The 27,946-nt window shown below is 40.5% G+C and overlaps 1 protein-coding gene across 2 annotated transcripts; it reads right to left on the bottom strand.

Moving 5' to 3' along the window:
* Positions 1 to 79: 79 nt before the first annotated feature.
* eprs1 (glutamyl-prolyl-tRNA synthetase 1) lies at positions 80 to 26,954 on the bottom strand. 2 transcript variants are annotated; one of them, XM_023262361.3, is made up of 35 exons: positions 26,792 to 26,954; positions 23,635 to 23,719; positions 23,396 to 23,495; positions 23,160 to 23,316; positions 22,915 to 23,051; positions 22,507 to 22,601; positions 22,277 to 22,403; positions 21,908 to 22,100; positions 21,631 to 21,802; positions 20,657 to 20,890; positions 20,473 to 20,557; positions 20,187 to 20,246; positions 14,408 to 14,518; positions 12,952 to 13,088; positions 12,638 to 12,845; positions 12,432 to 12,544; positions 12,222 to 12,345; positions 10,783 to 10,956; positions 10,533 to 10,691; positions 10,038 to 10,277; positions 8,239 to 8,457; positions 7,925 to 8,155; positions 7,586 to 7,848; positions 5,404 to 5,455; positions 5,095 to 5,304; positions 4,578 to 4,650; positions 4,338 to 4,417; positions 4,136 to 4,237; positions 3,792 to 3,947; positions 3,449 to 3,646; positions 3,065 to 3,238; positions 2,736 to 2,896; positions 1,492 to 1,570; positions 1,339 to 1,403; positions 80 to 1,082 (listed from the first exon to the last, which is right to left on the bottom strand). In XM_023262361.3, the coding sequence occupies exons 1-35, from the start codon at positions 26,832 to 26,834 to the stop codon at positions 932 to 934; spliced, it is 4,968 nt and encodes a 1,655-aa protein (XP_023118129.2). In that variant the 5' UTR covers positions 26,835 to 26,954; the 3' UTR covers positions 80 to 931. The 2 variants fall into 2 exon arrangements, with proteins under 2 accessions (XP_023118129.2, XP_023118130.2); XM_023262362.3 differs by lacking the exon at positions 10,038 to 10,277.
* Positions 26,955 to 27,946: the final 992 nt, after the last annotated feature.

The following is a 27,946-nucleotide window of genomic DNA, read 5'->3' as shown; positions in this document are numbered from 1 at the left end:
TTCCAAATGCAACAGTCCATCATGGACACTTATTAAACAATCCTCTCCAACCCTTTATTTAGGATCACACACAGAACAGTTTGCAATGGAAATGACTTTATTATAGACACTGTGTGGAGTTCTTTCATGGGAGTGAAGTGACAGAAGGCTACATCACTGGCTATTACCCACATACATAGTTCATCACAGCTGTACATCATTTGGCTCTGGTGGATATGAAGGATGAAGCTGTGAGCCACATATTGTAACCATACAGAACAAGGCTGACAAAGCTGTGAGAATGACATCTGGACTACAAGCCTGAGTACCTGTGGAGTTCCTGAGATGGTCTGCCTGCAAATGAGATGAAACTCTTAAAAGGCAAAGAGTACTTTTCCCATAGATAAACATAGACAGTAATTTTCCTCCTGATTTTTTCCATCTGTACTTTTTATGAGTGCTCACCATTTCCCAGCTCTACCTAAAATTTCAGATTTTAGGTAGGGAGCTATAAAAAGGTACATATTATTAGAGTGGTTTCCAAATCCACCAGCTGCTATTACTATTTTAGTAGCAATATTTAGGACTGTAGGAGATAACATATCAGATATTGACAAACCTGTCTGACTGTTGGTAATTTCTATCCCTGTGCACCTCTTCTGAGATGGCCTTGGGAGAGTAATAAGCCATTTAGGGGAGATAACTGATCATAACAGAATTCAAAGAGTGATAGTTTCTCCCGCTTTTACTTCCTTTCAGATACACTACTGTTACATATGTTAAAAAAAACAAAAAAATGCCAACATCTTCCCATTCTGTATCCCGCAGTTCAGTCACCCCCAGTAACATATACACCCACAAAAGATCAGAAACAAAGACACAGGTAAAAAGAAAGGTGGGAAAGCCCTTTTCTACTAAGATGTTCATTCTGCTGCTCCAGATGAGTCGCTCTTTAGTAGCTGCGTCCAAACAGAGTGTAGTACTGAGCAGGCTCCTTGCCGCTGACGCACATCTGACCAGGCTGCAGGGTCTTCAGGGGAGAGAAGGGAATACAGAGGCTCTTGGCTCCCATGGATGGAGCTCCAGGCTCAAGGTCCTGGTCCCTACAGGAGAACACACAAACAAAATATTCAGGGGTTAACAGGGCTCAGAGCATAACAGGGTGAACCTAGTCAGGAGTTCCCTTCCTTGAACCGGATGTGAGTGAATGAGAAATTATGATAGAACTTTAGAACAATCCTTAACACATCCATTTAAAATTAATGAATTGCCAGCATAATCCTAGTCAGTTCTTACTGCACATGTATGTTTGATGGACCAGGCTTCCTTTAGCTCCCTCAACCATCATGTCAGACTTACTTGGCAGTGGTTTTCTTGATCCAGTCCTCGCATTCAATTCCTCCACAAAATGGGATCTGGACAATCTATCAAGCAAGAGCAATATAACATCAGTTATTTACTTTTAATGAGGACGGACAGTGAATGTCTGTGTTGTGGGTTTGCACTACTCACCTTGCCCTGGTCCAGCTCTTTCTGGAACTGTTCCATCGTGTCTACAGCCACCATGTGGGTCTTCAGGTCATCTGAAGCTCTGTCAAAGAAACACATTAAACGCTGTAATCATCCGCTCATGTGTTAATGTAAACAATGTAATCATCTCTTCTTGTTGCCATGATTCAGTTTGTCTGTGCCCCTTTCACATCTATTACAGTTTGTGTACATCATATTAAAAACAACATTGCCCCCAGCTGGTTGGGCTGCATTATAGTCTGTTATTTTATTTGTCATTAACAGCTTGTAGGGAGGAACAGTTCAGCTATTCAACAGCAATGATAGCAGAAGCATTTTGCAATCTTTTAGCTTTCTTTTCTTATATTATCGCAACAGCTGAAAGGAGACAGGATACGAATGGAGGAGAGACAGGATGACATGCAGCGAAGGGCCTGGTCTGGAATTGAACGCTGGACTGGAGGATTGGAACTGGGAACTCGATGCTGATCTTGCAGGAGTGAGCAGTTTCAAATCTGGACTGGGCTGCCAAAAAACTGAACTGTGGGGCCCACGATTTATTACAACTGGAGGGATGAAGTCAACAAACTAATCTGAAAAAAGATCATTCATAATACAAACACAGAGCAAGGCAAGTTTAAGATTTGGATGAATTCAAAGATGGAAAGCACTGGACTTTGTTGTAGATCAACACTCATTTATCACAACAGGCACAAATCTGCCATCTCTTGGCTGAGGAGTAACCTTCTCTGGTCTCCTGAGTTAAAGTCAGCTCTATTTTAAAAATAAAGGAGACATGGTTTATGCACATTTTCAACAAGATACTAGTGACAAATGTATGAAATATTTACTTAGTGCCTTAGAATGACAAATTCTTATAAATCTAATTGCAATTTAGCGAATCATGTTCCTCTAATAATATTACATCTAACTTGTTGCCCCTGCAGTGAGGGAGAAGACACAAACTGTACATAGTGTGAGCAGGAGAGTTTGCAGGTGCAGGTAGGAGTGGACATGCAAATTCAGCAGGCAGGCAGTAACGTTCAGAAATCCAACAGGAGGGGGATTAAGACAACAGCGCCGTGCAGGGCTCTACCATGGCCACTGCAGTAAGTACTCAGTCTTAGTATATGTTGCATACACTCTAGCAGGTCAATTACCAGAGTGCCACAATATGGCCATTTGTAACTAAACCCCAGTGTCTGTCAAGTGGAAGTCCCACCCTGATGTGTAATAGCATGTCTTACTTCTTGAACAGGCTGTTCTGGATGTCCTCCAACATGGCGGTCAGCTTCTTCTCTACCTCATCTTCTGGAATTGTCACCTTTGCACCAGAGTCTCTCCTCACTGCGACACACTGGCGCTGCTGCATGTCTTTAGGGCCCACCTCCAGGCGAATAGGAACTCCCTGGACAAGACAGAGACAAACACAACAAGAAAGAGACAGTCAGTGATGAGCATAAAGCTAAGGCTAGGAACCATTTGTTTTAGTGATCACTGACTTGTGGCTTTCTTTATTTTATTAGTGCTAGTTTTAAATTAAAACTGGAATTACTGCCATTAGAATTTTAATGACCTTGAGCTCCCAGTGGTTGAACTTCCACCCTGGGGAGTAGTTGTCTCGGATGTCAGTCTTCACCCTGATGCCAGCATCCAGCAGCCTGCTCAGATATTTGGAGCACTGGGCTAACAGCGCCTCCTTCTCCTGCTCTGGCAGAGATGCAGTGATCCCACATGGGATGATGACAATCTGGGAGAGGGAAGAGAAATAATAGGCTGCTTGTTTACTTAACCAGCGATTTGTTTATAAATATAACAGAGTAAAAAAAAAAAAAAAAAAAAGGTTAGGTCTTATGGTTATTAGGTACATCGTTACATCTTTGTCCGTTAAAGAAACAAAACAAAATCATCTATCAAGTACAAGCTCTGTATTCCATGTAAGTGTGTGACAGTGTCTTACCTGCAGGCAAGCCACCCTGGGTGGCAGTACAAGTCCCATGTTGTCTCCATGTACCATGGTGAGGACACCAATGGTCCTGGTTGTGATTCCCCAGGAGTTCTGGAAAGCCAGCTGCTTCTCACCCGGCTTCTTGGGATCTTCAAACACGATCTCGAACATCCTGGAGAAGTTCTGACCCAGATGGTGGGATGTAGCACCCTGAAGAAGCAGAAGGACACAACAATTGCAAGATGACATCAAGGTTTAGCTCAGTATTGCTCATATCATTAAACTTCCTCTTCTGCTTGACTTGGTGAATGAATGAATGAATGAGTGGATCAAATGAATAAACCCAGTATATTACCTGGATGGCTCGACCGCTGGCAGAGATGAATGCCTCTACAGTGGTTGTGTAATCTCCTCCTGCGAACTTCTCCTTCTCCGTCTTCCTGCCTTTCACCACGGGGATCGCCATCAGCTCTTCATACACCTTGGCGTACAAATCCAGGATCTGCAGCACCTACAGACACATAATGTAACAGTAAAAAAAAATGTAAAAATACAAAATTCTTTAACACTTCAAAAGTTGTACATGTAATGCACTGATACTTTATGTTTGTCTCAGTGCATCTCAGTTTTACAATGTCATTGATTAGGATGAGTTAACTGAAGTTAACAGATGTCAAACGGTGTAGTCACGTCTGGTACCTCCTCAGCCGCCTCCTCTTTTGTGGCAAAGGCTGTATGTCCCTCTTGCCACAGGAACTCTCTTGTCCTCAGAAAGGGTTGGGGGTGTTTGAACTCCCATCTCTAAAGGTATGAGAGGAATGTTGAAGAAAGACTGATGTGTTTCAAACATTCTTATTGTGGAGTGAAGATGAGCATAGAAAAGGTGACTTCCAAAACTGACCACAACATTGCACCACTGGTTGAGTTTGATTGGCAGATCTCTGTGGGACTGGACCCATTTAGCGTAGGCTGGATACATGACTGAAGTAAACGGAAACAGAAAATCAGGTTCATATCAATAAAGATAGACAGCAAAAAACAAACCAACAGCTTCTTTAAAAACAAGGGAAATACTTTATTAGCTACACAATGAGTGCATCTCTGCATACATTTGGTGTTAGAATCGGACTGTGGTTCAGACCTGTCTCGCTGGTGGGTCTCACAGCAATGGGCTCTGCCAGCTCAGTCTTTCCTGATCGGGTCACCCAGGCAACCTGAAAAAAGGGGACACTGTCACCATTACAGGGGACATTCTCTGCACATTTACAGCTTTATGCATTATTTCTGTGGCTCTTGGTGTGATTACCTAATTTATTGTACACACACCCTTCATGCAACCACTCTGTTCAGCCTTGGTCTAAAAGAATGTGTTAGCTGTCTCTTTAAGGTCCATCTCCAGTTGAGGTTCTATTTAGCTAGCTCTGATCAACTGTTTTGAATCTCAGGGAGCATTTTAACATACGCTGGAGCTTTGTATAAGAGATTACTGACATCGTAACAAAATATCAAGACAGAAACTCCCAAAGATCATGATACGAGTCCCAATAAATACTCGACATTGTGTAGTCCTATTCTGCATTGTTATAGTCAGGTATTCTCCTTGTTATCCTGCAATTTATGCTTTTATCTCTAGGGTTATGAAAAAGAGACTTATTTACCTCTGGTGCAAAGTCTGCAATGTGAGACTTTTCCTTCTCCAAGGCAGCCTGAGAGACAAACATAGGGAAGTAGCAGTTCTCCACACCCAGTTTCTTAATTTCCTTGTCAAAGAAATCTTTAATAGCCTCCCAGATGGAGAAGGCCCACGGACGGAGAACATAGCAGCCGCTAACATCATAGTACTCAATCATCTCTGCTTTAGTGATGACCTAAAGAGAAGGGAATACAATAAAATAAGTCTCAGAAGACATTTCTATATTTCAGAAAGGAAAGACTTGTTATTAGATGTCGGAGTGAAGAGGACTCACCTGAGAGTACCAGTCAGCCAGGTTTTCCTCTTTCTTGGCCTCCAAGCCCAACCTGGCAGAAGAAACAGACATGAGTTAGTGTGAAGCAAACCTTGAATGAAAGAGTTAGATTAAAAAACAAATATGAAGTGTACCCATAACTTCAAGAATGCCTGCATGTCTGCCAACGTTGTACCTCAATGGCAAATTCTTACATTTATAGGTATCACTGTAATGTTAAGGAGGTTAGATCAGTTTGAAAAGGTGTATATCGTGTCTGACAGATGTAAGTTAGTGGTCATGAAACACTGTGCTGATACAATGGTAAAGCAACCTGGGAAATGACAACAACACAAATACTGGTATGTCAACTCATGCCTGGTTAGTTAGTCCACTCTACAGGAACATAGAGTTGCAGGCTGGATGATTATTACTCCTGAGTGCACTAACACACAGAAGTAATGACTGTAATCTCCACTCAAATCAATCATGCAACTCAAAGCAAACCAGTTTTCTGCTGCTAACGTCCAAATAGAAAGCTGCACCAAAAAGGCAAAATGATGATTCCCCTTTTGGCACAATATGATTATTACTATTTATCTGAGGAACAAAAGTTATTTTCTGTACTTTTTTGCATCTTGCATCAGAATTGTGAAATTAAAAAAACCTGTTTTTCTACATCAGCAGGTCTTTACATGGATGTCTCGAGGGTGCTAACGTGGCAAAAACAAGATGAAGAGCCAACAACCATGCTGACATGCTCACACTGACAATGCTAACATGCTATTGCAAAGCATGTACAATATTCAGATGTTCACAATCTTAGCTTAGTGTGTTAGCATGCTACATTTCTCTAATTAGCACTGAACACAAAGTACAGCTGATGGGATTGTCAGCTTTGCAGGTATTTGGATTATGAACCAAAGTGTCGAACAATGTGAAATTTTCAACTGCTGGTGGCACTAAAGGTGATCTGATGACCAGATTAACACAATGCATGTGTCTGAAACTCATTTAGTACCTCTTATAAATGAGATTTCAGTCAAAGTCACAGGAATGTTTGAGTATATTATATAGTGGGTGCATTTAAACAGTAAGATTTCAGGTACAAATAAATTGCTGTGCATTATAAAGTAAATAAGGAGTTACTCTGGACACATTTGGACTATGTGCACTAAATTCTATAAGAAACCATCTAATAATTGGCAAGACATGTCACTAAAAGCCAAAAATGTCAACCTCACTGTGCAGATAGAGAAAAGGTCAACAAAGTCTATAGAATTCATTCTCTGGACAATAAGAATGTCTGCACCAAATTTCATCTTGATCCATCCTGAACCAACCACACTGACAGTGCCATCCCTTGCGTCTACTAGCATGGCTTAAAAACACAAATACACACATTAATATGCACCAAAAAGCCAGTGATCTTAAGAATGACAGCAGACAACAAGCACTGATTCTGCACATAACCACATCAACCATTCAGACTCACCAAATCTGACAAACCCTCTTCAGTCGTTTAGCCACAGTAGAGTATAGCTGTGCTTAATGATGATCCATCGTCACCGTCCAAATCAACACACCCTAATGTGTCTGTGTTTCAGTGCAGTTATAAAGCATGGTACTGGATGTCAGTTCACTACCAGTCATGTTAACATGGACAACTCATGGGATCGTAATGTCCATCAGCGGCCAGTGACTGTATGTTAACCATTTTGCACCTCCTATTTAACAATGCATCTTACTCAGATAACTATAATGTGCTCAAAACAGAAGTCTAAGAATGTGACTCAGTATAAAGGCTTTTTATTGGCTCAGATGACCCAAAGCGACATGTCTAGTAAACATCAGGACAACCAACTGTAAACCGTCAAGTTATTTATCCACATTCTAAAGTCCAAAGTATTTCCAACACTTGCTGCAGTTAGAGGCATCCACATACACCTGAAAACAGGTCGATTTGAAAATTCTCATGTAATTTGTACTGTAGATGCAACAATTACAGTAACATTTTGTTCCTCAGTGTCCTCATAATGATAAGCCACAAGACGTTTTGTAATAAAGATTATCATTTTACCTGAAATCAAATATTATTTGTGCCATTTATACTGAGCATATAATCTGGTAATGTAAAGCTAGGTTTTCACTGATAGGATGGGCTCCCTCAGCTCTTTCTTATCAGATGCTTCCAGTCTCTCACCGTGTCTGTTTCTTGGGCCCCTGACCCTCTCCCGAGCCTCCTGCTCCTCCTGATGACTCCTTGCCTTGACCAGCTTTGTCTCCTTTACCCTTTTTTCCTCCTCCTCCTCCCTGTTTCTCAGACTTGTTCTCCCTCTCCTTGCGGTTTTTGTCTTCTCCTCCTGTGGCTCCAGCAGCAGTCACTGGTTTGTAGTCCTCACCAGTGAGAGTCTTGTATTTGCTCTTCAGGTCCAGTAGAGTCTTCACAGCTTCATCCACCTGGTCCTGAAAAAGGACAAAGGTTTTTTTTTTTCTTTACTCTGCACTTGTATTAAATTCCTCCAGCTGACTGGTTCCTTACCTTGGGGGCCTTCTCAGACTTCAGCTTCCTCACCAGTTCTCCCTGTTGGGCCACCTGTGAGAACAAATCTTGGGCCTGTGGTGAAGAGCTGGACTTGGCAGAGGCAGTGCTGGCCGGGGTTGTGGCAGGGCTAGCTGGAGCCTGTAGTCCTGGTTTGTAATCCTGTCCAGTCTGCTGTTTGTATTCTGCCTTGAGAGCCAACAGTTGCTTCACTGCTGCATCTACCTGATCCTGATAAACAGTAAGACAAGAAATATTAATTCAAAGCAGCACAAACCACTGAAGGACTAAAAGGGGAAACAGGGGAATCTCACTTTAGGGGCTTTGTCAGTCTTGAGCTTCCTGACCACTTCTCCCTGCTCGGCGACCTTCTCATAGAGGCCAGTGGCAGCAGGAGCAGGGCTGGGGCTGTTCTGGACTGGGGCAGGTGCTTTCTGAGCTGGGACTGCTCCAGGCTTGTACTCCTGGCCTGTGACCTGTTTGTACTCTGCCTTCAGAGCAAGCAACTGCTTCACTGCTGCATCAACTTGGTCCTGTAGAAACACGGACAAGGAAATTCCAAGTCAATTCATAGATGATTTTATAGTCTCATAAATAGGTGAACACTGTTGAAATACCACACACATATTCTAAATATGAGGACTAGTTAAAAATATTTAGATTCCAAGTCATGGTAAATACATTTTGCGGCAGTTCATCACTGGTTTTCATTCTGGTATAGAAAACTTGTCACTTGTCAAAGCAGGCTAATTAATATTAGGTCGTAATTAGCTATTAGGTGTTGGTATTAGCCAGTGGTGCTGAGTCAGTCTGTATCTCAAGGTGATTAAGCACCTGCAAATATGGTAGCTGCAAACAGAATTTAGCATCTTTTGTCTCGGGTCTATTGGTCAGTCATCACCCTGCTCTCTATGATAGCGGGTTTTGGGTCGATGATATGTGCAGCTGATATGTTATTTAAAATCATGTTGGTATGCCCAGCGAGGTCCTTGTTATTATTTATAACCGACGGTCATTTGTGAGACTTGTAGGGATTTAACAAGGATTTGTTCATGTCACATTTTTACTCACTCATTTTTCACTGCAATATAAAGCTCTGCACCTCTAGAGGAAAAGCATTCATGGTGAGAAGTAGAAAGAACTTAGAAATGTCTTAAGTACAGTGTATCACTTATAAAGGCATAAATAGTAAAGCAAAAGATTGTTTTTTTTTTTTTTTTTTTTTAACCATTTGTTAAATTGCATAAAAAGCCTGGAATCAACACGAACAACATTATTAAAGCGCCTAAGGAGTAACCAAAATTCCAATATTGGAAAAAAGGTGGCACTGCATATCACACCTATATGCATATGTATGTATTAAAATAAAATGTTTATTTTGGTGTGTGTGTGTTCTTTTTAATGACACACAGAATAAAGAGGTTTTGATAAGATAACACAGTTTTTAAGCTTAAGTTTGGTTATTTTCCTGATGGACTGGGAAACCACACATGATTAGTTTAAGGATTGTTGGAAAGTTAAAATTCTGACAATTCTGACTTCAAATACAATGCACATTGTTATATTTATTTCCTTTAAATATATGTTTTATTTGATTAGGTGAACATATTAAGCACATTCCATATTTAGCTTGTAATTTTTCATAACTCAATTGATTGTCATTGTGAAATGAATTTCGGAACATAAAAACAAATTAAGAGGTGTAGCAAAGACATGCAAATACTAAATACAAAATATTGTCATTAGTTTACATGAAGAGAGGCAAGGGAGACCTTGTTTTTTTAAGTTGTGATACATTATACATGCCTAAATAGGAAATAATCCACTGTCCAATCACAGCTTGGGAGCTGCATCATGTCTGGGCTTGTAGGCTAGACGGCTGTGTGGTATTGTGTGAAGTTGTCTGTCATGGCTGCTATTAGCTTCTTTCAGCAACAAAAAATCCACTTATGGTTCTATGTCAAAGCCATGATGGATAGTTGATCTATTTTCTGTTTGTTTTTACATTGATGATGCAAACCTAAAGCAGTTTTTTTTCCTCACTGCTATTAGTCAGCAAAGAATTTGCTTTGTAGAGGACAACTCTACCCTCTGCAATATGGCATCTGAATACCTTGGGGGCCTTTTCAGACTTCAGTTTCCTCACGACCTCCCCCTGTTGTGCAACACGCTCATACAGGCTCGAAAAAGAAGCAGCAGCAGGAGAAGAAGCAGAAGGAGAGGAGGAGGAGGTCACAGGAGAAGGAGCAGAGGAGGTGGGTGTGGCCTTCCCCGGTTTGTAATCCTGACCGGTCAGCTGTTTAAACTCTGCCTTGAGAGCGAGGAGCTGCTTCACTGCAGCGTCAATCTGGTCCTGGTACCATCAACAAACCATCTTATATTTGTGAGTATTTAAGAATAAACTTGACTGTCATGCAAACAGCATGGGGATATGAATGGTGACTATATATGGGCACAAGCAGAGAGCAACCAAAAAAGCGATTTTTGACGATCGAATTCACTGGACAACGAAAGAGAATATGAAAAACGCCTAGACAAATCAACAAACAGACAAAAGACTTGGGATGGGAGCAATATCTATGATCATGGACTGGAAAAAGTCCCATACCTTAGGTGCCTGCTCTGCTTTCAGCTTCCTGACTACCTCACCCTGCTGGGTAACACGAGTGTATGGACAGGAGTCCGATGAGGTAGGTGGGGCTGGGGCAGAGGTGGGAGGAGTCATGCCTGGTTTGTAGTCCATACCCGTTTCCTGCTTAAACTGCGCCTGCAGAGCGAGGGAAAGGATGAGTGTAAATCATTGAATAGCAGCATATAACCCTTTACCTTTTTAATAGCTGTTACTAAAGCTAACTCACCTTTAGAGAGAGGAGTTTCTGAACTGCTTTGTCTACTTCATCCTTAGCAGCTTTGGCAGCCTTTAGCTGGCGGACAGCTTCACCTTGTGCAACAATGCTTGAGAACAGGTTAGTTGCTGAGGTTGAGGGTGGAGCCGGGGCAGAGGTCAAAGCAGCCTTGGTAGGTGTGGCAGGCTAAGATAACAGAGAAGCAGAAGAAGAAAGAGACTAAAATCCAGACTACTTTATTTAAAACTTTCATTGATTAATGATAAAAGTGTCGTTGACCAAGAATCTTCTTGTACAGTCTCTTCTCTTACTAAACATTTGTTTTAAGCACTGCTTGTTTTACTGGCAAATGCGTAGTCAGCATGCTTTTAGTATGGACAGTCTGCAAGGTTACAATTTGGGCTGCACACGGAGCCTCTGTGCAGACCTTCGCAGTCTTGGATGGATGATGATATTTACACATCCTGGCAGAAAGCATGAATTAGCCTTAAGAGACAACTTCAGGTATTTTGTAGTCTCTCTTTACTCTCTTTTATAACTGCTAGGTCATTTTGAGGTAAACTTTTGAAATTTTCAAAACATTAAGAAAAAACAAACAAAATGTAGATTTGTTTTGGTTGCATTATCTGCTGTAGAAACGCATAAACTAAGCTGTGTAATGTAATCAGAAAATGGTGGTAAAGGTTATGTTAAGCATGACTGTTAAAAAACAGGGTAGAAGAAGCCAGAAGCAAAACCAGTTGTTTGACATGTTGTCATATATTGTTTATGCCATTCTTTTACTTTTATTCTATCATGACAGCTCGAATTGTTCACATTTCATGCTTTCTGGAAATGAAGACAATAAAAGAAGTTTAAACAGTTGATCAGTCTGAGTTAATTGTTCACTACATCAGAACAGGGAAAGATGCATTAACTCTTTAAAAAAAAAAAAAAAAAAAAGGTCAAAAACAAAGCGAGTATAACAATTGTTTGTCCAAAGTGGGGAAGTGTTTTTGAGTGTTCCCATTAACTTTCTCTAATGTGCTACTTCTAAATGTATATAAAAATCAGTTATCTCAACATAGCTTCTGAAACCATTTCACCGTTAAAACTGCTTAGCAATCACAATTTGGTCCTGCTACTGCTATGTCGTGCTGTGCTTTTTCTTTCAGACTAATATTTAATGGTATGTTTTTCCACTCTCTGGACTGAACACGATTTTAGGGAGGACTAATAACTGTACATCCATAACCAGCGAATGCTGAAAACCAAAATATCAGAGTGAAAAATGTCTAAATAATTAACAAACTGGCTTTGGTTAAATGGCAAACGCAACAAGTTTCAACTATTATTGGATCACTTTGAGGTCTTGCAAGTAATAACAGCTATGACTTGCATATTAAGCTAAGGATAAAAGTAGTTTGCAAATGATTACAAATCATTTGCATATTTTATTTAAAATGACTCACTGTCTTGCTGGGGGGCTGGCTCTTGCTCTTGTCCTTCTCCTTGGATCCAGCAGTTGGCATCTCCTTAGTGTGACCATCAGGGATGTAGAGCAGAACACAAGGACTCTCCTTACAGCTGTTAGGACTGCAGACAAAAAGTAGAAAAATCAAAACAGTCAGAGAGCGTAAAAATGTGACCGGACTTACAGATTTAGGTGTTCTTTCTTTCACCTGACTGGCTCATAGGGCTGGTCACAGATATAGAAGCCCCGCCTCTGGAGCTGGATGATGTCACCTTTCTTCAGGTTCTTCAGGCAAGGATCCCCAAGCATCTTCTCTTCCAGCTAAGAGCAAGAAGACATGAGATTAAAGACACACATATAAACGGCACACATGGCAAGATGCATGCACCAAGATGCACACAGCCAGTAACGGACCTTGCTGTTTTTATTAATGTACTCTTTGAAGTCATCGTCTTTGGTGATGACTGCTTTGGAGATGAGTGGCTGGTAGTTGATGCAGATGGTAGGCAGAAGGGGAGCACCGTTTGTTTCAGCCAGCCATGTGATCTTTGTTGTCTTCTTGTAGTCTTTGTTGTCCAGATTCAGACGAGCCTCCATGGACACAACCTTACCATCAGCCCCTCTGACAGGTGAGAAAAGTTTAGAAGGGTTAACAGATCATAAAGCTTTAAATACAACGCTGTATGATTCTGAACAGTGGAGATCAGCCAAGAAATGATCATACATACTTGTTGATCTTGGTGATGATGAGGTTGCCCCAGTTGATAAAAGTGACCACCTCTCCCTCTGTGAAAGTCTCAGCATCAGCCCCTTCAACCAGAACTCTAGGTCCATACCAAACTTCCTTCAGTCCTACCTCTGTGTTCTGGGCGGGCAAAGAAAATACTTCAGCTCAATGTGACTAACACTACAGGAAAGTGACGTTTCTAACCAAATATTACTGAACTGAATCAAGTGTTGCTATAGACACTATTTTACATGGGTTCATCCTGGAAGAACAAGAGCAAACTGTACTTTCCTAACAGAAAGACCTACTGCAAGAGGTCTATACAGCTTAAAAGGATCATTCCAGTGGTTTTGCATCATCTCCCCAGAAAATCCTGCATTACATTAACTTGCACTACCTACAGCCTATTCATCCAAATGGAGCTGTAATTTTTATCCTTTCACAGGCTCGGGGGGTTTCATTGTCTCACAAAGAAGACTTTGCACTCATACTACTGGTAAAGTAATAGTGTTAACAAAGTGTGGAAGCATCTGTGACTCATTCTTGTTGGTGCATTCAGTCTGATGTAAAAGTCTGACAGCAGCAGAGGGTCAATGAAAATTGTTTTGGTGACTTGTGAACGAACAGCACACAAACTATTAATTCCTGTGTCAGACAGGTCTTAAATACCAGTATTCTATTTGGACGGTGAAGTACAAAAAGTTGTTTAACTCGATCTAGAATATTTTGGTTTGCCTCATGATGTTGAAAAACAGTAGACGTGCATCTAAGTCAGGGAATATATGATTCTTTTATGAGCAAATTTCAGTGATTTAGAGTTATTACTCAACCAAGGAACGCAGCGGAGTTATGTGACGATCGGCGTTGGTTTGTCTGTCTGTAGCAACATTACTCAAAAACAGACACGGATTTGGATGAAATTTTCAAGGAAGGTCAGAAATGACACAAGGACCAAGTGATTCGATTTTGGCAGTGATGCGGCTTATAGTCTGGATCCACAGATTTGTTGAAGATTTCTGTATCATTGCGAGATAGTGGCACAGTATCACTGTAACCACAAGTGAACACTACTTCAGCTGCCTGCTGACGATCACATGATTAGGATCCTACTACAAATCGACCACTGTGGACTTATCGGGACTTATCTGTCAGAAATGATACAAGGAATGAGCAGCCTTTTCTAGTTACATATGTTTTAGTGGGTATGGACAGAATATTAAGGAGGAAATTCACATGAATGTATTGCCATCTAGCTGCTTGCAGGACCAACTTGTTATATTTTCATGGTCAAAGTTAAATCATGGATTTACTGGGTACATTGGGTTGTATTAGTTCACAGTCACGCAGTTATACAGTACTTTGAAATCATAAAGAGCATTTAATCATAACATCATTATAATATTATAACATTTCAATCACAACATCATTATAATTTGATAACGTAGTTTTTTGCTAACCTTCGGATGTTTTGCCACTTCCTTCATCTCCTCTGCAGCCTCTGGGACAGAAACTGGAACCACATAGGAGTTGGACAGAGCTGTGTACCTGGGAGCTACTGGGTCAATGACCTAAAAACCCAACAAAGAAAACAACACATAAAACACAGAGAGTTCAATAAAAGAAACTGTGGAACAGCACTTTGCAATAACCTCCACATACAAAATGCTTAGGAATGAAAGGACAAAGCAAAAATTGATGCTTCTTTGAAAAAGAAACAAAAACAAAAATCTGTAAAAGACATCCCAGCTCAGAAAGGGGCAAATGAAGAAAGTAAGCCACACAAGAGGAATGAAAAGCTGATTTTAAGAGTGAATCATGATTGTATGCAGATTGGGAACAAAAGCTTTTTTAGCTGCTTATTTAGTCCCCATCCACTTCCACTATTTTACCAGCCAGTTTGAGTGTACAGGAAAGCTGCACAATTTACGGATTAGAGATTACACCAGAAAATAACATGGCAGGCACTCTCCACTAATCTCTTATTACAGAAAACATGCACTTTTTACAATATTAACACATTGATTTTATTTGATTTTCAAAGGTCTTATAGCTTGTGAAGCCAATATATATATAAATATATATATATATATATATATTTTTTTTTAAGAGCGATTACCTCTTCCTTTAAGCAACAACATGAACAAGTTCATATTGTAAACAGGACAAGTTGACAAAATGATGATGATTTTCTGTTGTGAACTTCAAGAGAGGACCACTTTCACACAAATCTAATGACATCCTTAGTAATGAGTAGGGCTGCAGTGTCCAAGTCATGTGTTCAATTAGTTGGTCAATATGCTCTCATCCAACCAAATTCTAGGTTATGTCCCAATCCAATCTCAGGATCAGGGTCGATCAAGGCATTTTTTAACTGATCAGTATCAGTTTTATTGACATCTAATCCTTCATTTACATCTGCTGTCACTCAGGTGATGTAAACTGACAGCACAATTTGTTGTAGCTAAATGTCTGCAGAGTAAAAATATCTTAAATTTCTGAACAAAAACAATCCAACAGTCACTTGCAGTATCTGCAATGCCAGCATTTGAAGAGGCACCAGTAACGGAGCAGCATTCAACATTACTGACTTGATAATTTATTTTCTGAATAAAATTAACATTAGAAAGATGAAAATGGAAATAGGGAATGCAGAAATGCATTTCTTTTTTCCCTAATGCATTGCAGAGTTGTTCAGCTGAACATATAGACTACACTGATTTCAATGCCTTTAATGTTCTCGAAGTGTGTACTATCTAGGAAAATTATATCAGGAATTGGTACCGGCAGATACTGAGTATGACGTATTCCCATTGGAGAGACATTTACCATGTTACTTTCATAGGGAGAAAAGAGCTACATCGACAGCTTTCCAGGATTAATCCAATATTTTGGGTGCAGGAGGAACAGACTACCTATGAACAGCCACACGGTCTCAACTTTGAACTGGCCCAAACAAACACAGATCGCTAAGTCTGACTTATTAAAGCTCACTGAACGTTTCCCCTAAGTCAGCACCAAACTAACTAAAGAGATGGCCAAAAAGTCAAGTGTAAATTTTGCAAATAGCAGTTGGTAAATTAACTCAGCTTAATAACCAATACGTCAGATCATCCAAAACAGGTGTGCTGACATCACCAGTTCATAGAGTTTCAGAAAATATTCGTATTTTCAGAAATCATACGAATATGAGCAGGTGCACACTGATCTGCTCCACATCTGTTCTTATCATTTCACTATAAAATAACCAGTTTCAAATGATTTCATGATGCAAATACCAGCCTTTGAGGTAGATTTAGAATTAATTTATGCTAATAAGGCTAGTATACGTAGATAAAGTGCACTGTGGCTCATTTAGTTCATCTACATATAATGTGCAGATTTAAATTAGATATTTATTTCTACCCACAACCAATTGATTAGTTATACAATTCCAGTTGGCAAATGTTTTCTCACTACAGCCCAGATAATAGTTGTTTGTAATGTTGCTGATTCTGGGCATGAAACATGAAGTACGCTCTAAATCTCACAACAATGATGAATACATTCAAATACGCTCAATACCTGAAAAAAAGCTCATACAATCTGCAGTGGAGCGAAGACAAAGGAAGGGAATAGATGGAGGGGAAGACAAGGAGGGAAGTCAGAGTATATGTGTTTGCAAACGTGCTATTTACATGGGACAGTTAATATGATTAAAATTAAGGCTGTGATTTTGTGAAGGCAGCTTAGTGTTCAGAGGTCTTTCTCTTTCCTTCCTGCAGGAGTCAAATCTAACATCCATTAGATCTGTATAGACATACACAGAACATAATGCACTCACAAATAATGTCTGAACCTATACGGCTACATATACTTTACTGATGTCATCACATACAGTATGTTTTGGGAATTGAAGGCCTCAAAACAACAGACTCTAACCTAAAAATAATTGCTTTCTCCACAACTTCTATGTGAGGCTATTTTTGGAGTCCTATTTCTCCCTGAACATGTGTTTGACTGGTAAAACAGCGCAGGCTCTTGGTGGACGTTGAAGTAAACCAGCGCAAAATGAAAGCAGGGAGGTGAAAATGAGGAAGAGGAGGAGGTGGAGGAGTACCTTCAGACAGCTAACTGGCAGCTTGGAAACAGAAGAGTGAGATGCTGTTTAATGTCAGATACAAGGAGGGAGGAAGAGAGATAGGAAAGAGGTAGAGACACATTTACATAGAATGGACTATCCACATAATTTCCATCTGCTGCTTTGTCCTCAGTTCATCTGCTGCACCTTCCTGTTCTAGCCCAGCCCCACTTTGTGCCTTCCACAGATTTCCCTCTATCACTGTGAGATGCCAATTCACCCTTTTATGCTTCATCAGCAGCTGACCATGAATATATGTTAAAAAAAAAATAGAAAAAAAGAAATTCTTTTAAAGGGGACTAAAACAGCACCTGCATATACATGGGAATCAAAAGAGGAGAATTAGAGGTACAATTGGAAGCTGAATTAATATTATTAATCCAAGGAAGGGAACAAATTTTTATCAAAATCCATAGAAAAAGCTAAAATGGATCATGCTGCATTTGACTTGGATTACTGAGCAACAGAGCTGCATGACCAATCATTATCACTCCACTCAGGAGGTGGAGTTATGTGACGATCGCCGTTGGTTTGTCTGTATGTTAGCAACATTACTCAAAAACGGACTAACAAATTTGGATGAAATTTTCAGGGAAGACCAGAAATGACACAAGGAACAAGATTTTAGCAGTGATGTGGGTTATAGTCAGGATCCACAGATTTGTTAAAGATTTCTGCCGTCGGAAATGATACAACAAATGAGCAGCCTTGGTGGAGTACTGCACTCGTCGAGTGCTTTTCCAGTATAATTTTATTTTCAATCACGATTTTGGCTTCCAACAATTAAGAAAGCTAGAGAATTGAGACCAATGCATTTTTGTGCTATAAAGATGCACAGTTGTTTATAATATACTACTTTCTTGTTCGCTTGGAAAGTGTGGCCCATACATGCATGCTAGATCAGCGTCTATGTATTTGCTTGTGCAGTTGGTAACTTTGTGGTTTCACAAAAACATTTAAGGTACACAGACATCTGCACAGAGCCTCAGCTAAACTCTGATATTAAAATTCAAGGATCCTCCTGTACTTAAAGATACAAAAGGTAAAACACTGGCCTTAGTCAGAATCCATAGCTCCGTGGAACTTAAGCGCCTCTTAGACAACCAGAGCTAGTTGGTGAGGAGAGCCATTTCTGACTGGGCTGGGTAGTAGTCGGATGTTCGTAGTGGAATGGAAGCAATGAGTGTCTCTCAGATTCAGATACTAGTCCCTGTCCCAACTCCAAAACTTATATTTCCTGCCTCACTTTCTAGTGTGACCAGGCATGACAAGACAGAGCACTAACACAGTGAAAAAAAAACCTGGCTTTACTTTTACTTTCTTTACTTTGTATCCCCCGTAGTAACTAGGTAAATGTATAGTGTTAATAAAGAATTGAATTAGAAAAGTAGTATATGTACAATTTTGCAATTGAATAGAGTAAGAGCATAAGGCAAGTAGTACTGGAACTTTTAAAGTGAAGACCTGTGAAAACCACATTTGAGCATACAGCAGCTTTGGTAACTTGAAGGATATTCAGGGACATAAAGTGGGCAGGGAGGAGTGGGTTAGTTTAACATGCATATGAAGTTCTTTACAAAAACACAGTTGTTTGTTCTGAAATGTCATTCTGACTGCAACTGTGATCACTACATTTGGTGTCTGTTAAATGTCTCTGATGCCATCTGTATCCTTTTGCATTGGTCAGAACTTGTATACTGTCATTGTCATCATAAAATGGACTATAAAATTAAACTGAGTTCACTGTCTGTTTGTGTAGATTTTCATAGCTTCACATCCTCTACCTGACTGAGATGAAGCAGCAAGTGCCAGCACGGAAAACCACACAGAGAAAGCAACACATATTTCCAGACAGATGACAATGGGGACAATAATGAATACAAACAAATGTAGGACTTGAAACAAAGCAGCTCGTTGATTTTTTTAAGGCTTTCGGTGTAATGAGGGTTAATAAGAAGGGTGATGGTGGGGGGAAAAGAGGCAGAGGAAAGGAGGTGGCAAATGAAAGAGTTCAACAGAATGAGAGCAGAAAAGCAGAAAGAAGCCATGCCAGCAGTGACGCCCATAGGGAATTCTGTCAGTCTGCGTCAGTTACAGGCTTCAGCCTGTAACTGTTGTGTCATGCTCATTCCTTACACATTTTTTATTTTTCTCCATTTAGAGTTTATAATGTATGTGAATGGCACCTACTCTTAAAGCAAATTATTGCTTTCAGTGCCTATGCATCCAGATAGCTTGGTGTGATGTAAATTCTGTCTTCAACCTAAGTCCACAAGGTGCGCCCACAGTGGCAATTCCAAATTCTGTATGAATCTTTTGTTATTTCCACTCACTTTGGTTGGGACCTGAAGGTAACAAACTCTGGCAGCAAGCTATTGAAGCACAAAGTCTCCACGAGCCTTTGAGAAATATCCACAGAAGCTCCAAGTGTTTTTGTGTATTTGTGATAAGGGGCGACATGATCATCTGTCACTCATACCTTATAGTATGTATATGGTTATATGAATGAAACACACAAACCAGCTTTTACCATGGAGCCTTACTCCACAAAAAACTAGCTCATTAGAAGCTAATTCATCAAAATGAGCTGCAGTGATATTTTAACAAGACAAAGAGTCTACAGCCAAGCTAGCAGCACTGACAGACTGTACAGTGAGGCTTTTAATCAAAAAATCCCCATGTTCATCAACAACAACATAACAACATGCTGATGTTACACGGGTATATTGTTTACTATGATCACTAACTTAGTTAAGCATGTTAGCATGCCAACATTTGCCAATTAGCACAAAGTACAGCAGATATTTCAGTTGGAACCAAAGAGGAAGAATGACCAACACAGAAGTATGGCTAAATACAGCCACTTTTTTTAAACAAAGCCAAAACCAAACTGGAGAAAAAATGTAAATCTATTTTATTTCTGTGACAAGCATATCACACTTTCGTCCACCACACTCTTATAAATGGTGCCCAGTAAGACTAATTGAAATATTTTTTTAAAATCATTTGCTCTGCTACAGCACAGTTACAGAGGCTTCAATAACGGCTGAGCAGAAGCTCTTATCACTTAGTTCAGACAGTCAGACCTAGGTGGGAGATGACAACGTTTAAAATCATACCTTCTTATTGAAAGCCCAGATCTTGTCCCATTCCATGTTCACCACTGACCTCGATCCACCCTAGAAAAAGAAGGACAAAACAAAAAGAAAAACATTATTGTTTTCAATTCCCCTTGTGGAAGATCAAAACTGATTTAACACTTTACACTTCAGCATGCCCTATATGTATCAAAGGACATGATACATAAAATTTGACAAGACCAAACCTTTACTATGATCTGGCAACATTTGGGATGGCAAGCAGGCTATTTCCCCGTCCCTCTCTAAAACTGACTACGAGACACACCTGGGCTGCAATGAACTGTTTCAGACCCTCCACAGTCATTCCTCTCCTCAGGACTCCTCGGACAGTTGGGAAGCGAGGGTCATCCCTGGAGGACGACATGAGAAGAAGTCAAAAAGAAGTTATCAGTAAAGAGGGGCAAAGGCACATTACACACTTAACACCAGATAAGCCAAACTACACTTACCATCCATCTACATATCCCTGGTCAACAAACCACGTGAGCTTTCTCTTGGACAGCACAGTGTTGTTGAGGTTGAGTCTGGCATACTCCCAGATGTAGGGTTTCCGGAGGCGCAGAGCGTCGATTATCCAGTAGAACTGCTCATCACGATCGTGGTACTCAGTGGTCCTAAGAGCATGGGTAACACCCTCCAAACTGTCCACAATGGGACAGGCAAAGTCGTATGTTGGGTAGATTCTGAAAAAAGGGTTGGAAGTGGACAGAGTAGTTTCAACAGTCAACATCTGAATACATCCAGTATTTGACACATATTTCATATGTCAATGTGAACAATATTGGGTTTTTTTGACAATTAGTCAGTGCATTAAAATAACTTAAGTAATCATGTCACAGTCACCTTTCTTAACCAGCATGTAAAGATGAAGCCTAGTTACCCCAGAGGGGGTGGTAAATCAAGGGATTTTCCCAAGTAGAATTCTTTGAAAAAAATGCACTTTCTACAATGTAACCAATAGCAGAAACAACCCGATACAATGATGCTGCCACCACCATGCCTAACTGTGGGAATGAAACTGTTCAGGTGACAATCTGCACTTGGTGTTCAAAAGATACACCGTTTGGAGATCAGCCCAACAACCTTAACTTTTTAAATAATATCTTTTCTCATGCTGTTACAGTCTTTTGAATATAATTTGGCAAATTCCAAGCAAGCTCCTGGGTGCCTTTTACCCAGTCAAGCCACTCTAGCACATTGGTCTGACTGATGAAGTGCTGCTGAGATGGTTGTCCTTCTTTCTGGTTCCATCTCTGTAGAGGACTGCTAAAGGTCTGTTAAAGTGTCCTTGTAATACTTGGTTACCTCCCCGATTAAAGTCCTTGTTGCTGAGTTACTCAACTTGGCTGGATGGTCAAATCTAGGATGACTCCTAGTGTTTTTAAAATATTTACATATATATGGATTCATCAAAATCAAGTACTTGTAGGTGCCTCCTGTACGTGGATGGGGAGTGTTCTTGCAGCGGTAGAGGGTGGGGTCTCTCATACAGCCGTTGTTGGAGTTCATGTCAATCTTGGCTCTCATACAGCACGTCTGACCCTGCTCTGTCCCTGCTTTCATCTCCGACCACATCTTCATGTTCTGCTCCACAGCTACAGAGGAGACACAGAGAGAGAGAATTTGTCTAGAAATGTACACATAATACAGCGCCAGCATGCACTGCAACTGGAAAACACAGCAGATTTCCTCAGGCATACTATTGTTTCTGCATTTGGACTCAGTGCGCTGTTCCCGCTCCTGCTTCATCTGTTCTGGTGGCGTGTTGTCGATGTAGGCCTTTCCCTCAGCAAGCAGCTGCTCTGCATATCGCATTATGGTTGGAAAGTGGTCGCTGGTATAGGTAAACTGGTCTGGATGGATCTGGAGCATGGAAACATCTTCAAGGATCACCTGAAGCAAAACAAAGATGTGTAGAAATAACAACACAAAATTAAGCTTTCTGGTATTTCCTTTGTCCAAATAAAATCAAAACTATTCTGTTTTAACTTCTTTACAGGTGGTAAAGTAAAAAGATAGTATGACTAATTCACAGCGTATTCATGTGCTCATGACCATGGATACCTCACCTTCTCAAAATCTTCCTTCTCTTTCTCGGGGTTTGTGTCATCAAAGCGCATGATGAGCTTCCCTTTAAATGTGACCTGATAGTGTTGGTTGAGCAGGGCAGCCTTGGCGTGGCCAATGTGCAGATATCTGGCCACAGAGAGGCAGAGAAATTGTCCCAATTTTTTTTAAAAAAACCTATTGAAATCCATTTTTTATGGTAACATCTTCTAAAATCCAGATCAAGTCATACCCGCTGGCCTCAGGAGGGAATCGAACCACCACCTTGCCCATCTCAGCTCCTGGCAAATCCACAAACTTTCCGACATCCTGCTTCTTCTCGTCAGACTGGCAAACAGACAAACAGTGACCAAAAAAAAGAATTTTCTCTCTTAATCTTATCCTCATATATACTGTACTCATCATAATAATACAATGATTACTAACAGAGTTCAGTTCATCAGTTAAATTCCTATTGTTTTTTTTTATTAACAAAAACATTTTCACATTAACTTTTAATTTTTGGCATTGTCAGCATAAAGCTCCACGTAAACCTCGCTCAGCTTTACATTCACAGTTTAAATTCTTTGCCTTTGATTATTTGTCACCAGATTGCAGCGATTTTCTAAAACCTCTTGAAAATAAGTGAAATGACACTTACATTGGATTTGCTCATAGGAGCCTTCTTACTGGCATACTTGTTACCCACAGCAGTAAAGGGAACCTGTGAGCTCAGGAAGGAGAACCAGCGATTGACATGGGGGAAGGATTTACCCTGGCTTGGCCACTCCACATGACCTGCAGAGAAACAACACAACATGTAGTGCTGCACTTTAACGACTTTAGTAGAAAATCACACTAAAAACAGACAGACAGGAAAACTGGCACAACATAGGTGTTACTGACCTTTGAGGGCAGCCCAGACAGACAGGTCAGCCAGGGTGAGGGCATGTCCAACCAGGAAGGTCCGCAGGGACAGGACCTTGTCCAGTTCCCCAAGTGCCCCAGTCAAGCCGGGCTGATCACACAGACGCTGAGCGCTGAACTCCAGCCAGTGGTCAACCTTTAGACACCATATAGAATCTCACATGACCATCACAAATCCAAAGCTGTTACAAAATATCTCAACCACACACACACACCTCGGTCTGTTCCATTGTGTTGGCTCCATAGAGGCCAAGAGCAGGAGCCACCCGAGCCAAGTAGCGGCTGATAGAGTTACCATCGTTAAACTGGATCGAGCTGAGGGAAGAAAAGAGAGCAAGGACAGTTGAGATAAAGGAGTATTAACAGATTTCACATGTTCCTGTATGTTCACATATATGTTTTATATAGTATGTTGTTCAAATTCAATCAGAATATCAATAAGTGTGTCACCTACTCTGAGATGTGAAGCCGGGTATCTTTGCCTTCTTCCACTGATACCTGCACACTGCTCCTCACATGTTCTGCTGCCAGAAGCGCCCCTGCAGGACAGAACAGAAAATCCTGTGTTAGTTTTTGTGTTTTTTCCCCCTTTACTTGATTTTGAATCTCACTAAACATGGCTGAAAACAGCATCAGAACACTGTCAGCTTTCATTACCAATTGTAATAGTGAAGTTGGTAATGGTTTCACCTTGGGAGTCTGTGTGTGTGTGTGTGTGTGTGTGTGTGTGTGTGTGTGTGTGTGTGTGTGTGTGTGTGTGTGTGTGTGTGTGTGTGTGTGTGTGTGTGTGTGTGTGTGTGTGTGTGTGTGTGTGTGTGTGTGTGTGTGTACTTGGAAACAGGTACCATAGCTGGAACTGAATTATTTATAGATGTATTTTTGGTTTTTTGTCTTAATTGCAGATAGAACTGAAGAGAGTACATGACATGAAGCAATGGACCCAGGGTGGAACTGATACCATCTGAAAGTCACAGCAGAAATCCACACACATCAGACCAGAAAACCTTTTTCCAATCTTGTACTGTCCAATTTTGGTGAGCCTGTGCAAATTGTAGCCTCAGTTTCCTGTTCTTAGCTGACAGGAGTGGCACCCAGTGTGGTCTTCTGCTGCTCTAGTCCTTCTTCTTCAAGGTTGGACGTGTTGTGCATTCAGAGATGGCATTCTGCATTCCTTGGTTGTAACCAGTGGTTGAGTTAGTGTTGGCTTTCTGTCATCTCCAACCAGTCTTGCTTCTGACGTCTCACATCAACAAGGCATTTTTGTCCACACAACTGCCGCTCACTGGACATCTTTTCTTTTTCTGACTATTCTCTGTACACCCTAGAGATGGTTGAGCATGAAAATCCCAGTAGATCAGCAGTTTATGAAATACTTAGACAAGCCCGTCGATGCCATGTTCAAAGTCACCTAAATCCCCTTTCTTCCCCATTCTGATGCTCATTTTGAATTTTGTCTTGACCACGTCTACATGCCGAGATGGACTGAGGTGCTGCCATGTGATTAGCTGATTAGATATTTCTGTCAATGAGCAGTTAGACAGGTGTACCTAATAAAGTGGCCAGCGAGCCTCTGTGGCAATATCAGTGTCTGTCGTGGGTCATCGTAATAGGAGCAGGTGTAATTTTACTGCCAGAGAGACAGGATGTTGTCTGGAAAAATATGATTGTTCATTGACATTGTTGATGTGGCCCTGCCACATCAATACCTATTATTATTGTTGTTATTGTTTTGGTCTGGAACAGGTGCTCAATGCATTTCACTGCACGTTATACTGTGTATAATTGTGTTTGTGACAAATAAAGGTCTTGAATCTTGACAAATGGCTAGAATTAGTTGGAAAATATCAGTATATTGGATATTGCCAAAAATGTAATATTGTACATTTATAACTATTACATTACATGTTGATGAGTGGACAGCTAGTGCACTCCTATTGCAAGATGGTGTCTGTTTAGTGAATCAAGTGCTTACTGTAGGCTAAATGGAAATTCCACAGATCTGACAACCAGTTGAACGGGTCCTGTGGTGCTAATCATGCAGCACCAGTGTTTCCTGTTATTCTGTTCAACCGGCAATCTTTAATTTAGTCTGTTTCAAAAGACATTTTGGCACCCAATAATTTCATAGAACTACTGCTTGTCCAATCCAATGGCTTTAAACATGTTAACACTGAGAAAGAGTTAAGTGGAAAACTTACAATCCTATGGACTTGCAGGTTAAATGATCTGCTGCTATATACTGACTGTATTTTGCTTCAGGGTTTGTACTGCAAAGAAAATTCTCCATTAGTTATAATAAACAAATTTCAGGCTACAGACTGACATAAAAGGAAATAGATACATCTATTCACACAATGGTTTTTCTCATGATCTCTGCATTCCTGACTTTCTATCACATAAGCAGCTGAGGCTTTCATCTAAACACTCGAGCACAACTTTTAGATAAAGAACTGCAGATGAAGTTTTAGTTTTGTATCTCTGTAAAGCAAAACCAGGTCTGAGGTAACTGCGCCAACCACAGAGCATGTACATCCACTCTTCAGAGTCCAGGTGCTCAGTAAACGAAACAAAAATCAGTAAGTGAAAATAATGAGTGACCCCATCCAATATTCCACGTTTCATGGTCCTTGCATCAGCCTGCGGTTCTTCGAGAAGTCGACACGGCGTCGCTGTTTAGCCAATGTTAGAGCTAGTCATTCAATTAGCTTACTTTGGTACAAGACTTTGATACAATAACCACCGGAAAGCGTGTTCCAGACTTAATAAAACCCAACAGAGTGAACTGTAGCAACGAGTCAGTTTATAGATAGGCTTTAGCATTATGTAACGCTGCATATAAAAGGCTTTAGTCCCCGCCGAGCTAACCAGGGCTAGCTAATGTCAGCGTGTCAACAGTCACACAGAATTCTGTGATTTGTCAATGTGTCATTTCCAAGTCCAAAAACACACACAATAAACAAACGCTATGTAAATCTCACAGTGACAGCGGGTATGTGGCGTGTAAGGTAGCTGCTATTAGTAATGGAAATGTCCACAAACTGTCCACATGTTGTAGTTTTCTGGGTGCCACGACTACACGTTAGCTAGTGCTTCTCACAAGCCGGGCGGCTATGAGCGTTAGCTAGCAGCTACCTCAACACACACATTTACACTTATATGGACACACTGTCCCACCAGGATCAATTCATATACGTCTAATTACAGGCTTTGCTTTTGTCCAAGACAAACTACACCGTTATTACTAAAATCACTACATTCCCAGAGCTTCTCGCATCCGAAATTTCATTCGGCTGATTTCGAGAAACGAAAGTTAGACAACATGAATAGAAAAAAAGAAATGTTGTATTGTTAAATTGTTTGTCTTTCGGCCAGCAGCATTAACCAGATAATCAGAATGACAGCTCCAGCATCTGAAATGTAGGAGGCAGCTATCCGTAATTTATTATTCGCAAACAAATGTTAAATTCGTGGAACATTTTCCACTTTGTCAGGATGACACATAGGGACGCTAACAGCTAAACTAGCCGAGCAGCTGTCACTGGCTGCCTGCATGCACACGGCTCACTGAAGAACTACCATTATTCACTCACAGATCACAGACTGCAACTCACCTAAAGGAGGGTTGTTTGCGTTGATGGTGAGGTTTAACGCCATACTGCGAAATTGTTCTGTCACACAGATGGTAACGAATACTGTTGAAGACAACTGAAGTATCGAGGCATGCAAGACTCTGTCCACACCACACCAGGCACTCCACCACAGCCTGAAGAGACAAGAACACACAACTCTTTTGTTTTTATGACGACTAACCAACAATTCAGAAGTGCAACACCACCACCTACTGTACAGGAGTATAAATGAAGAAAAACTGTGACGGCGTTCTGAACACATTCAAAAATGAAAAACAAAGTTCTAAAAAATGAAACTTGACAAAGGGTCCACTGAAATGATGTTGATCTGAAGGTGGATGTTCATCAATAAAGAGATGACACAGGTAGATCAAATTAAGAGTACATTTAATACGGACGAGCTCGTGATTCAAGCATCATGCGGTGAATGAATGAAGAGAGTTACAATGACTAGATCTTTATAGGTTTCAACATCTGGCATACATTAAGATGCATCACGTACGAAGAACAAAGAGAGAAAGAGGGAGCCAGGAGGTCCCTAGTCCCTGTAGGTTAACCCACAGGTCAACCTGTGATGGATGATAGCTAAAGTAAACGTTTCAACATATGGTTTCATTCTATTTAACATTCTTGAGCTAAAGAAAATATATGGAAAGCACATATCCCAGAAAAACACATACTATCAGTCCACCCTACAAAATTGGGCTGTAAAGTCACTTCCGAAGCACATATCAAGATTAATTTTTAATCATAATCGAACAAATCTTTTGATACACAGTAAACATTTGCAGGGCCACTGGAGCCAAATGTAATGTGATCCCACAATCAAATCATTTTCAAAAGAGGGAATTCTGAAATCTGACTAGATTACATATCCAGTCTTGGTTTTAATCAGGATCAAATGATGTGTAGTTAAAACTTCTTAGTAGGACTGGGTAACCTATGATCTGGATTACTGTGATCTCAGCAGAATGCTGGGTTCAGGGTGGATTTCATGAACAAAATGTCATAAAATTCAAATCATACGTACTTGTCTCATGTTAAATAGCTTATACATATATTTATATTTTGTATTTGATTGATTCAATTGTCATACTAACAAGGTAGATAAAGTAAACATTATGATATATGGAGCCT

This window comes from Amphiprion ocellaris, chromosome 1 (genome assembly GCF_022539595.1).
Source record: "Amphiprion ocellaris isolate individual 3 ecotype Okinawa chromosome 1, ASM2253959v1, whole genome shotgun sequence".
Classification (NCBI taxonomy): Eukaryota; Metazoa; Chordata; class Actinopteri; family Pomacentridae; genus Amphiprion; species Amphiprion ocellaris.
This window is presented reverse-complemented; position numbering and strand designations above follow the sequence as displayed.